General features: G+C 37.4%; 1 protein-coding gene across 1 annotated transcript; it reads right to left on the bottom strand.

Annotated features, from left to right (window-relative positions):
* Window positions 1-1,917: 1,917 nt before the first annotated feature.
* LOC121405773 (thiopurine S-methyltransferase-like) lies at window positions 1,918-8,780 on the bottom strand. The gene is made up of 6 exons (XM_041596725.1): window positions 8,557-8,780; window positions 7,154-7,295; window positions 6,245-6,337; window positions 3,086-3,218; window positions 2,266-2,318; window positions 1,918-2,032 (listed from the first exon to the last, which is right to left on the bottom strand). Exons 2-6 carry the CDS (start codon window positions 7,276-7,278, stop codon window positions 1,918-1,920), a joined length of 519 nt encoding a protein of 172 aa, XP_041452659.1. The 5' UTR covers window positions 7,279-7,295; window positions 8,557-8,780.
* Between the last annotated feature and the right edge of the window lie 4,906 nt (window positions 8,781-13,686).

Consider the following 13,686-nt stretch of genomic DNA (forward strand, 5'->3'; position numbering starts at 1 on the left):
GATGAGCTTACTAAATATGGCGTGTTGCATAAAAAAAACAATTGCGGGGAGTGAAGCGAGCGAGCAATATTTTAAACATTTTTATACAAAAATCAAATTTTGAAATACATTTTGAGATGATATCAAGGAAATAATATCATATTTCACCCGTCTCTTTCCTTTTCTTTCCCTTCCCTTTTTGTTAGTGGTCTTGAAAGATTTTTTTTTTTTTTTTTTGGGGGGGGGGGAGGAGCAACAGCCCCCATCTGAACACCACTGTTCTAAATTCTAATCACTCATTCACACGTCTTTCTAGTTTTCCTGGGGGGGGGTTAATATATAACGTGCATGGATTAAAAAAAAACTTAAAAAAGAACACTGTCTTAATTCTGTTGGTGATTAATGCTTGGGTTTTGTCTCAGGGGCAGCGGAACGGTTTTCAAAATGAGGGGGGGGGGGCTGAGCCAAAAGTGGAGGGACTGAAATTGCAAAAAATCACAATCATATGGCAATTTTTACGTTTTTGTTCACGGTTTTGGAAAAAAAAGTAAAGGGGCTGACCCCCCCCCCCCCCCCCCGCTTCCGCGGTTCCTGTTTCTCATTTATTTTCCTGTTAATAATTATTTCACACAACAAATTATGGCATAATGTTCTCGAATCATTTTTATAGTACTCAGTTTATTATTCTGGGCCACAGCCCACTATTTAGAGGCTGCATGCACTCGGCTGCTCTCCGAGATTTTAGCAGTAGCTATCTCCATTACCGAGCTGCCATATCTGTTGCAAAATTATGTCATAATTATGTACATGTAAGATCATGTTATAATACTAAGTTCTCTTGTTTACGCATCAAGGTTCTCAAGATGTACGACACTAAACGGCATATTGTGAAATGGAATAATAATGATAAATAAAATGAGTTAAACAGGCGTAAAAGAGATAAGTCGTATCGTATTGATGTATGAGAAAGGTTCATTCTTATCAACCACTTTATGATCAGAACCCCAATACTCCTCTGCCAACACCTCGATATCACATCGTTCTCCTGCATGGGGGGGGGGGTAGGAGTGGAGGAAGAGAGGAAGGGGTTGGATGCATGCATGGGAGGAGTGAGAGGGGGGAGAGGGGGAAAGAGGGGGAGAGAATGAGGGAGGGTGGATGGGAGGAGTGAGATCGAGAGAGGGGAAGTGATAAATTGAAATTCATAAAATACTTTTAAAATAATTATCAAAATTGATCTGAAATGAAATTTGACCAAAGATCCGAAATTATACTCAAGGAAATGTAAATACCTGAAGAATAATTTATGGAAAATGTTTACTTATACAACATAAACTATAATGTAATGATATATTTTAAGAGTCGAGAATATTGTCAAAATATTATGTCAGTAGACAATTGTTCATTCGCTTCAATTGGATGAATTTGATATAATGTGGAATAAGAGTTTAACAAGCTTGTAGTTTCCATAGTCATGTCGATTTATATTTCAAAGATGTCATAATATAATGTATAAAAGACCACCCCTGCCTCATAAGGAAGACAAAAAACAAACCATAAATCCTTTCGAAGTCCGCTGCGTTGACGGAATGAGGAGTGTGTTCTGCACTTGGTATTGTATCACGACCTCGATCGTCTTCACCTCTTGCTTCAAGAGGCGACGTCGTTTGATCTATTCCGCCATCGATGACCTCGAAGGTTTCAGCGAGTATTTTCCCCCCAGGTTTTAGGACTGACATGATTAATTCGCCATACCTTAATTGCAATAAAGAATATACCTATATAGGTTAAAGATAAAGGAAGATCATAGTTCATATAAAGTTAAGATCAAAATTTTATACATGGTTGAAAAATTCTTACTCAAATTTTGTATTTCTATGCCCGCTTAGCATTCAAGGTATATGCATAGGCCCAATATGTATCCGGGCCTATATTGCTTTAAACTGATAGGTAGCCAGTGATAATGAAATCATACCTTGGTCTTTCTTGGTGATCAATGTCTTGGAGAGACCCTCTGTCCCATACTGCGTCTACCGGTCCTCCAATTAGCTCTCTTAATCAAAAAGAAAGAAAAATTCTAATTCTCAATACAAGATAGAGCCTTGTGAAGGCATTGATTGTAATAATTTCTTTCATTTCGAAGAAAAGCAGTGTACAAACGAAAAACAAGAGGGAAAGAAAAACAATCAAAACCAGATCATAGAGAAGGGGGAGGGGGGGGGGGGGCGGAAGAGAGAGGTCATATATAATTATATATTAATCATAGGAGGGGGTGTTTCAACTTACTTTGTAACGTCAAATATGTTGCACTTGAATATGTTGATCCGTTTATCATCATTCTATATTAAGAAATCAAAATCAATCCACTGGTTTGATTATCACAAGGAAATTCAAACTAGTGCAAAATCATAAGAATATTGACCATTTAATATATACCTATATTTTCAAACGTTTTGTAAAGTCAAAAATTAATTAATTCAATCAAGGTATTGACACCTATTTTGATTGGATTAAAAACGAAAACCGATTCAATTTTCACAATGCGGCATCTATCAGAAGCTAAAAATCAACCATATCGTTACTGAACAACTTTTTATTTTCAAGGGGGTGAATTATTATTTACTAATGAACGAGCAATAAAAACCTATAAACATTTATGCAAGTGAGTATCGAAACACCTGGATTCCGTTCACAAGATATACCGTCGATACCTTGCCACTATGGCCACTGACTCCACTAAATTGAGGGTTTCCGTTAATGTAATTTCTGGCAAAGTTCATCACTTGTAAGAATTCTAGATTTCTATTTCAATTAAAAGTATATACGCTAATGTACCATGACTACGGCATTTAACCTATAAACGAACATTATGACGTAGGAATGAAGTTTTAAAAGGTGAATGACAACTGAAAAACATTTGAGGAAGTCACAAGATTGCGATTTTAAGAATTATTTTGTTAACTTGTAATTGAATGTTTTATTGTTACAGTCACACCAACGAAACCGACTTTAAAGCTATCGATTTCATACCGTTTGAACTGACGTAATAGCTTTGATCGATTTGGAATCGGTTTCACTGGTGTGACTATATAGCGTACAGGTTTACCTGATACAAGCACGCATAAGGAAGCTGAGGTATGGCGGATTTGGTGTACTTCATGTCGTATGTATCAAAGAACTTCTCAATCGCTTTCCCAACTAATTCAACACCTATCACATCGTCGCCGTGATCATAGAGCCTGGTAAAACGACAACAACAAAATGATAAGGAGGGAGTGGAGGAGGATAGTGATAACAGTAATGATGATGATGATAGTGGTGGTCGTGATGATGTACATTGTGAGGATGAGGAGAAGGACGATGATCATCATCATCACCATCATCATGACCATGACGACTACAACGATGATGATGGCGGCAATGGATATGGTAATGATTGTGATGATGTTGTTTCATCATGACTTTATTCAAGTTCAAAGACACTAATAAAATATATACATAAAGAGACTAGGTCCATCGTTTCGATTCCAAACAGATGGCAGGTCAGAAACATAGATTACAAAACAAGTAATACGTATAAAAAATAGTTAGTTATGTAGTTATGATGTTGATGATGAGGAGGAGGAGGATGATGATAGTTATGATCTTGATGTTGTTGATGATGATGATGATGATGATGATAATGATGGTAATGATGTTGATGATGATGATGATGGTGATGATGACTGTGATGATTGGCTACCCATCCGTTTCATTTAAGTTATTTACTTAACCAAAGTCGCCTTTTTTCACCTCAGCTTCCCTTTGTTCATTCGTTTATGTTCATGTATGATTGACATTTGACATTTTTACAATATTTTACTCTAATAGCACTGTGTGAAACGGAAATGAATAAATCCCAAACCTTAAATAAGAAATAATAACAATAGTAATATAATAACAATGAAATTAAAATGATCTTCTAGGGCTTCTAGCGTGGCTTGATATTACATGGTTACCATAATTACCAAATATTATACTAAGATCAGTCACTAAACGAATCATATTTTTAAACAATTTTGACAAAAATATTGCTTTCGTGTAATAGTGATGATTATCAATGAAGGGGCGGGGGTGGGGTATCGTAAGTTGTTTACATAAAAAAAAATCGCATCTTATTTCATATTCTCCAAACCACAGCAATAGTGTTTACAGTGTGTAACACAATGAACACAATGGGAAATCGTATTCACATTTTTAAATTTGAACATTTCAACAGTGTGAATCTCATATTTACATAGTTTGAACATAACACGATGTGAACAGTCACACTGTCGAGGTGTACAGTGTGCAGTGGCGTAACTACGGGGGGGGCATGGGGGGCACGTGCCCCCCCCCCAATCGGCTGGCCAAAAAAAAACGGGGAAAAGGAGAAAAAGAGGGAAAAAGGAAGAGAAACGTAGTGGGGGAAAGAAGAAATTGTTGTTTATCATAGTGTTATATTATATTATGTTATATAACATAAGAAGCATTTTTTCACAACTTTATGAAACATTATTTGCTTAATTGTGTCTTCATTGTTCCTGGTGCTCGCATAGACTTTTTAACGAGATATATAGACTTGCTGTACTAAAGCCTCCCGTTTTCAAATCAATATACAACAAAATAATATATTTCCTCGCAATTAGAGTTATTATTCTTTTAAGTAGTGATATATTCTTCTTTTTCATGACTACTGAAAGTTATTGCCCTATTTTAAGGTCTTAATATAAAACATTTCCTGTCCGTGCTAACGTTCGCATTAGTGGATTGGTGAGATTTCTGCTCTTCATGAACTCCTAACATCAGTCCTTAAAATGTCAATTTTTTTTATCTGAATATCAAAAAAATTTAGCTCGCACTTCGCGCTCGCATCATTTGGTTAGTGAAATACGTGGGGTCTTACTGAATTCCTACAAACAAGCCTTGGAATGCCCCTCTTCATGTCTGGATTTCCTAGATTTTCAGCTCGCGCTTCGCGCTCGCAGTATTTCATTAGTGAGATGCGTATAATAATCATGATTACATGACTACAAAAGGTGCTTCATGACTGTGTTTAGATGTAATTCTAACAAAATCAGCAAAGGATGGCAATAGCATTAGATGACTATGGTGAGATATTTATACTCTTAATGGATTCTACAATGTAATCCTTAAAATTTCCTTGTTTAGGGTCAGAATATACAAAAATTTTAGCTCGTGCTTTGCGCTCGCATTATTTGTTTAGCGAGACAGTTAAGTATCATTTTTACAAACAATTCGCTTATAATGTCAATTTTTAGCCCTCAATATCAAAAATTTTTAGCTCGCGCTTCGCGCTCGCATTATTTAATCAGTGAGATACATATCCGTTTGATGGCACTGCATGTCCTTAAAATATCTCTATTAAGTCAGTATACCTGACAACTGAGCGCGCTTCGCGCGCTCCCTAAGTGACCCGAAATTTTGCTGGTGCCCCCCATGCCGTGACCCACGGTACGCCACTGACAGTGTGAATTTAAATATCTTCATACTGATGAATTTGAGCATTTCAACAGTCTGAATAATATTTTCCCATAATAGTCAACTATGTGTGACACTGTTGTTGATATATTTGATAGTGACATTTACGCATCATAATCGCTAGAGGGTATTCATTTGTCTCGCAATCTACTATGGTCAACAAGGAAATTCGTGATCACTCTCGCAAAAAGTGTTCACTAGCTTACAAGTTCACGAGCTTTCGAGTGCCGCTGCAACTCTTTATCAAGTGACAGAGATTTATCCGATATCGTACTCTATTTATATTGCCGACCCACGGCGTATTTGCATATACCCCCGGCTTATTTGCATAACTCCTGACCAATCACACAACGGATCAGTGCCCACCTATTGTTCTCGCGTTTGTGCGTACGGTCTTGGAGATTAGTATCGGATAAATCTCTGTCACTTGATAAAGAGTTGCAGCGGCACTCGAAAGCTCGTGAACTTGTAAGCTAGTGAACACTTTTTGCGAGAGTGATCACGAATTTCCTAGAAAGCCTGTGAACACTTTTTGCGAGAGTGATCACGAATTTCCTTGTTGACCATAGTAGATTGCGAGACAAATGAATACCCTCTAGCGATTATTTCAATCCGCAATAATGAACCTATTTAGTATTAAGATAATCATAATTCGAACAATCGTTTAAGAACAATAGTTTATGATGTATTTACATATAATTGCAGGCAGGATTTACAAATAATTTTTATTCAAAAAGCATCTTACCATTTCATTGCCGGTGATTTCTCGCAGAGTGGGACAAACCATTTCTTACCAGTCTTCCCGTCAGTTACTCTATTTATACATCGCTCCAACCATCTAAATTTACAATAAGAACCATAAATCATAATCTGTATTTATATTCGCTCTAAATGAAATATAAATCTAACCATATTGGAGTGATAATACGGAACAATCCCGTTGGAGTTAACTGTACATCCTTATAGACAGTGGCGTACCTTGAGTCACGGTTTGGGGGGAGGGGCACCAGCAAATATTTTGAGTCACTGAGTGGGCGCGCGAAGCGCACTCATTTGCCAGGTTTACTGACCTGATAGAGACATTTAAGGACTAGCTGTGCCATTAGACGGATATGCATCTCACTGATCAAATAATGCAAGCGCGAAGCGCGAGCTGACTTTTGTTGCATTTTGTATGTAGGGCCTATTGACCACAAACAGGCACATTCTATTTTTTTTGTAATTCATGAAGAGTATATATCTCATCATAGTCATTTAATGCGAGCGCCAAGCGCCTGCTGATTTTGTTACACGTACACCTAAATGCATGAAACACTTATTGTAGTCATTGTAATCATGAGCTGATACGTTTCTCACTAATCAAATGTTGCGAGCGCGAAGCGCAAGTTAAAATTTAAAAGGGAAACTGACATGAAACAAAGGGGAATGAAAAGTGGAAAGGAAAAGCAAATTGTACGTGAATTATCATTAATATTAAGACAATGATTAAACGTCGTGTTAATCACAGAAAAAACGTGAAACATTTCTTTTGATAAAGAAATTATGCACAGTTTTGATCTTAGCGTGGATCTTCTTTGTTTAGGCCTTCAACCAGAGTAATTTTTATGTTTTAAAAAACAACAAAACAAAAAACCCCCATAAATCTCGTACTCACGGACTAGCATGTATCTCGAACTCAGAATTGTTATCACCATCATACCACTTCGCCCAGTCAGCCTCAATTGCCATCAACTGTTCCGGTTTCTCCCCTATACGAGGTTTACCCTTGCAGAAATCCATGGATCTAGCTACGAAATCTAGTAAAAGTGTTAAAAAATTATGACAATTTGAATAAAACGGAGAGGATAAAAATCACTCCTTAAACATGTTAACCGTGTCAAGGAGCGGAAGCCCATTGTAAAAAAAGAGGGGTACTAACGGTAGCCAGTTTAATTTTAAACATTTTTTTTTGGGGGGGAGTTAAATGGGTCTACTCCAGGGATTCGGTGACGTTTTGAACTCATGTGTGTCATTGTGACGGTATGGGGGGGGGGTACGTCTGACCCTGTATAAAACCATAATCAGATGGTACTATTTTTGTACGTTTTGGGGACACTTTTGAAAGTGCCGGGGTGCCGAAATTTTATTGGGTGCCGGGGTGACACCAAATCGGTTCAGAAGCCCTTCATTTCGCACAGTACTCTTTAAAAATGTGTTTTTAAATAGTGGAAAACGCTGTCACTCGGATCTTCCCCATCCCCTTTCACCTTTTGGATTCTAATAAAATATATAGGCATACCTCTCTTTTTTATATCCCCCCTTTCTCCATTTTGGCTAATTCCTCATTTTTTTATAATCCTATACCCTTATATATATCGTATTTCAGTTCACTGTCGATCCCGTCCATAGCGCCCCTAGCTAGCTGCGTGGCCCTACTGGGAAACAGGGGTGCTGCAGATGTTTTCCAGGCCCCCCGCCCTAGGTTCGTGTATAAAAGTAGAAATTTGACCAAATCAACCTTCTATTTGATCCGAGATTTCCTTCCCCCTCAAAAGCTAAATTATCACTTTGAAAAAAAAAACAGTATTCCCTAGCTCATCCAGCCATAGGCGGCCGAAACAGGGGGATGGGGGACCTGTCCCCCCCTAAATTTGAGGTGGGGGACGGCCCTTCTATTTTGTTTTTGGATAACAGTTTTTTTTGCTTGTCAAATCTATTTCTTGCATCCCCCTCAAATGTTTGTGGTCCCCCCTAAAACTTAGGTTGATGACCCTTTTTTTCGCTTGTCAATTTTTTTACCTGTGTACACCCCCAAATTTGAGGTGGATCCCCCTAAATATTTTGGCTTCCGCCGCCAATGCATCCAGCCCCCTGTCGACAAAAGAACTGTCATAAAGGTATATAAAATAAGCTCAATAAATGGTCAAAAAATGCACGTTTACGAGAAGAGAGACGGCAGAGCTAGTATGCAAATAATCGATAATTAATTTCTGTCTAAATAAACTAAATGATATCTAACTCCTTCCACATTGAATTACAAATAAATTCATGAAGTAAATATAAAAGAATATAACATACCTCCGGTTTTAAGATAACTACTATAGGTATATCATGTGTACTAGCTAGTATAGACCTGTTTTTTGGTATCCATTCATACTGGCACATGCTCTGATGATTTGCAGTAATATAGTTCGAGAATGCTCAGATATTGTGCACAGGTCATGCAGGGTAAATATAGTTGAATATGAGTTTCGCTCGTGTATACACAATACAAGTTCACGTACACTTTGGAATTCGAAACTTTGTGAATAGCTATGGGCGGCCATAAGTGCCAAAATTACCGATTTGAGAAATATATATGTACCGTTGAAAATAAACTTAAATGCAGAAATATATCTAAAAATAAAGAAAATTTTGAAATAATTAAGATAACAAAAAAATAGAAATTCACAGAATCAAACATTAGTGCAGAAATAAGGACAAACACAAAAACAAGACAATCGCAAAGAATAATAAATGATAAAAAAATACGTAGATAACCATATAATTGAATACAATCACAGAAATATAGGTTCATATAGAAATAGAGAAAGTTTGAGAAATGTGAAGACATCCACAGAACTAAATACAACTTCAGAAATATAGACAACCGCAGAAACAAAGGCAGCTTGAGGAAAAAAGACCCACAGAAATAAAGACATTTTTAGAAATATAGACAGCCAGAGAATTGTAGACAACCTAATAAATATAGACAATCTCAGAATTTAAGAAAACTTCAGAAACATAAACAACAGAAATATAGACAACCTCAGAACACAAAAACTTCGGAAACATAAACAACAACAGAAATAGAGGCAACCTCAGAAATACAGACAACCGCAAAATTAAACAAAACGACTGAATTATAGTCCATCGCAAATAGCGCTAGCTCGTCGAAAATAGAGACCGCAGAAATTCTGGAGAGCACAGAAATATTGTAGAGCTGAGAAATAAAAGTACAGCACGTGAAACATACTGGAAATGAGAGGGCAATAGAGGGCGTACTACCACCACGCACGTGTATGATGCATGCATGCGACGAGCACCGGCGTGAAGTTGGTTGGATATTGGATATTCGATATTCAAACTGTGAAGTTGGTTGGATATTCAGGTTCGATATTCAAACGCGTGTGAAGTTGGACAGATATTCAGCATTCGATATTCAAAAATTAGGGGTTTTGAAAGCTAGCTAGGGGGTTTAAAAGGTGGAGCACGTCTCGGGCAACCATAAAATAGCTGGCTTGCCCTAATACGAGGATTTTTTAGGGGACAAAAGTCAGTGAATAAAAGGGTTGGAAATTTATAATTTAATTTTTTTTCAAGGGGCCCCCAGGGATATCCCGACGGCCTAGCCAGGGTAACCACCTATCCTAACTTGTAGAACTCGACTCGGGCAACAAGATAAACACCTGCTTGACCCGGCGCATGCACATTTAGGGGGCTCAAATTAACAAAATTAAAGGGAATAAAGGGCTATTTAGACCATTTTTTTTAATTAAAAAAAGTATTTTTTTCAAGGGCCCCCAGGGATATCCCGACGGCCTAGCCAGGGTAACCACCTATCCTAACTTGTAGAACTCGATTCGGGCAACAAGATAAACACCTGCTTGACCCGGCGCATGCACATTTAGGGGACTCAAATTAACAAAATTAAAGGGAATAAAGGGCTATTTAGACCATTTTTTTTAATTAAAAAAAGTATTTTTTTCAAGGGCCCCCAGGGATATCCCGACGGCCTAGCCAGGGTAACCACCTATCCGAACTTGTAGAACTTGATTCGGGCAACAAGATAGACACCTGCTTGACCCGGCGCATGCACATTTAGGGGCAACTCGGTAAAGCATCTCATCAGCAGATTTTATTCATTAATGACACTCAGTCCTAATTCCTCCGCCACTAACATAGTTTCGAAAGCCGAGTGATACTTGTATTTTGTTTTATATGCACAAAGTTTGTATAGTTGTTACCCATATTTTTTTTCTCGAATCAGTCTAATCATTATACATACTTATTTTTTTGTTATCAGATTACAAAGTAAGAAAAATGAGAATGGGTTGGGTCGAATGAATATCTTTAGCCTTTTGTTGTAGATCGGCATCTCTGCATGCTCTCGCAGAAAATAGGCATACCGAGAAAATATGGGGCCGTATGTCGATACAAAACGTATTGTTGAAATATAAAATATGAGTTTAACGTTCCTCTAATCTTCAAATGATTCTCAGGAGACATTTTCTATTGCATGTGTAGCCATCAATTCAATTAATCAACAAGGACGGAGTTATACCCCTAAAAATAATTGTCTCTTTTATACGATATCGCGTGACTAATTATTGATTGATTGATCGGCTAAATTCCCAATGCGACCATCACATAATTAGAATTTATATTTAAAATCTTTTTAAAATGCCAAGATTTTCTAGCTCGCTTCGCTCGCTAGTGACTTATACAAATTTTCCACTTTTGCTAGGTTTTGCTGCTTTAATATATTTCGTTTATTATCCGCACTGAACTGCTTTGAACTTAAAGGGATGGTCCGGGTTGAAAATATTTATATTTTGATACATAGAGTGGTATTCACTGAGCAAAATGCCAAAAATTTCATTAAAATCGGATAACAAATACTAAAGTAAGAGACAATTATTTTTAGGGGTATAACTCCGTCCTTGTTGATTAATTGAATTGATGGCTACACATGCAATAGAAAATGTCTCCTGAGAATCATTTGAAGATTAGAGGAACGTTAAACTCATATTTTATATTTCAACAATACGTTTTGTATCGACATACGGCCCCATATTTTCTCGGTATGCCTATTTTCTGCGAGAGCATGCAGAGATGCCGATCTACAACAAAAGGCTAAAGATATTCATTCGACCCAACCCATTCTCATTTTTCTTACTTTGTAATCTGATAACAAAAAAATAAGTATGTATAATGATTAGACTGATTCGAGAAAAAAAATATGGGTAACAACTATACAAACTTTGTGCATATAAAACAAAATACAAGTATCACTCGGCTTTCGAAACTATGTTAGTGGCGGAGGAATTAGGACTGAGTGTCATTAATGAATAAAATCTGCTGATGAGATGCTTTACCGAGTTGCCCCTAAATGTGCATGCGCCGGGTCAAGCAGGTGTTTATCTTGTTGCCCGAATCAAGTTCTACAAGTTCGGATAGGTGGTTACCCTGGCTAGGCCGTCGGGATATCCCTGGGGGCCCCTTGAAAAAAATACTTTTTTAAATTAAAAAATGGTCTAAATAGCCCTTTATTCCCTTTAATTTTGTTAATTCGAGCCCCCTTAATGTGCATGCGCCGGGTCAAGCAGGTGTCTATCTTGTTGCCCGAATCAAGTTCTACAAGTTAGGATAGGTGGTTACCCTGGCTAGGCCGTCGGGATATCCCTGGGGGCCCCTTGAAAAAAATACTTTTTTTTAATTAAAAAATGGTCTAAATAGCCCTTTATTCCCTTTAATTTTGTTAATTTGAGTCCCCTAAATGTGCATGCGCCGGGTCAAGCAGGTGTTTATCTTGTTGCCCGAGTCGAGTTCTACAAGTTAGGATAGGTGGTTACCCTGGCTAGGCCGTCGGGATATCCCTGGGGGCCCTTGAAAAAAATACTTTTTTTAATTAAAAAAAATGGTCTAAATAGCCCTTTATTCCCTTTAATTTTGTTAATTTGAGCCCCCTAAATGTGCATGCGCCGGGTCAAGCAGGTGTTTATCTTGTTGCCCGAGTCAAGTTCTACAAGTTAGGATAGGTGGTTACCCTGGCTAGGCCGTCGGGATATCCCTGGGGGCCCCTTGAAAAAAAAATTAAATTATAAATTTCCAACCCTTTTATTCACTGACTTTTGTCCCCTAAAAAATCCTCGTATTAGGGCAAGCCAGCTATTTTATGGTTGCCCGAGACGTGCTCCACCTTTTAAACCCCCTAGCTAGCTTTCAAAACCCCTAATTTTTGAATATCGAATGCTGAATATCTGTCCAACTTCACACGCGTTTGAATATCGAACCTGAATATCCAACCAACTTCACAGTTTGAATATCGAATATCCAATATCCAACCAACTTCACGCCGGTGCTCGTCGCATGCATGCATCATACACGTGCGTGGTGGTAGTACGCCCTCTATTGCCCTCTCATTTCCAGTATGTTTCACGTGCTGTACTTTTATTTCTCAGCTCTACAATATTTCTGTGCTCTCCAGAATTTCTGCGGTCTCTATTTTCGACGAGCTAGCGCTATTTGCGATGGACTATAATTCAGTCGTTTTGTTTAATTTTGCGGTTGTCTGTATTTCTGAGGTTGCCTCTATTTCTGTTGTTGTTTATGTTTCCGAAGTTTTTGTGTTCTGAGGTTGTCTATATTTCTGTTGTTTATGTTTCTGAAGTTTTCTTAAATTCTGAGATTGTCTATATTTATTAGGTTGTCTACAATTCTCTGGCTGTCTATATTTCTAAAAATGTCTTTATTTCTGTGGGTCTTTTTTCCTCAAGCTGTCTTTGTTTCTGCGGTTGTCTATATTTCTGAAGTTGTATTTAGTTCTGTGGATGTCTTCACATTTCTCAAACTTTCTCTATTTCTATATGAACCTATATTTCTGTGATTGTATTCAATTATATGGTTATCTACGTATTTTTTTATCATTTATTATTCTTTGCGATTGTCTTGTTTTTGTGTTTGTCCTTATTTCTGCACTAATGTTTGATTCTGTGAATTTCTATTTTTTTGTTATCTTAATTATTTCAAAATTTTCTTTATTTTTAGATATATTTCTGCATTTTAGTTTATTTTCAACGGTACATATATATTTCTCAAATCGGTAATTTTGGCACTTATGGCCACTCGATCCGGCACTATACAGTTTTGTGCAGTCATTGAGAATGAAATATCTGAGTCAAATGACAAAGTCCCATTCGGATCGACTGGACGTGGGTGGGGGGGGGGGGGGGGGGTTGTTATTACTCTCGGGTCAAGTTCGGTTAAAAGTAGAAATACTGGCTGATCTGCATGGCCTTCGAAATATGAACATTTTCTGTATATTCCGCCGACCTTCCGTTTCCCTTCCCTTATTTAATCAGTATAGTTTTCTTCTGATCTTGTTATTTTTTTTCCAATTATATAGGCTTCTTTTTTTACTTTCTCAAAAAGTAAAGTGAATTATGA

Source organism: Lytechinus variegatus, chromosome 19 (genome assembly GCF_018143015.1).
Source record: "Lytechinus variegatus isolate NC3 chromosome 19, Lvar_3.0, whole genome shotgun sequence".
NCBI lineage: Eukaryota > Metazoa > Echinodermata > Echinoidea > Temnopleuroida > Toxopneustidae > Lytechinus > Lytechinus variegatus.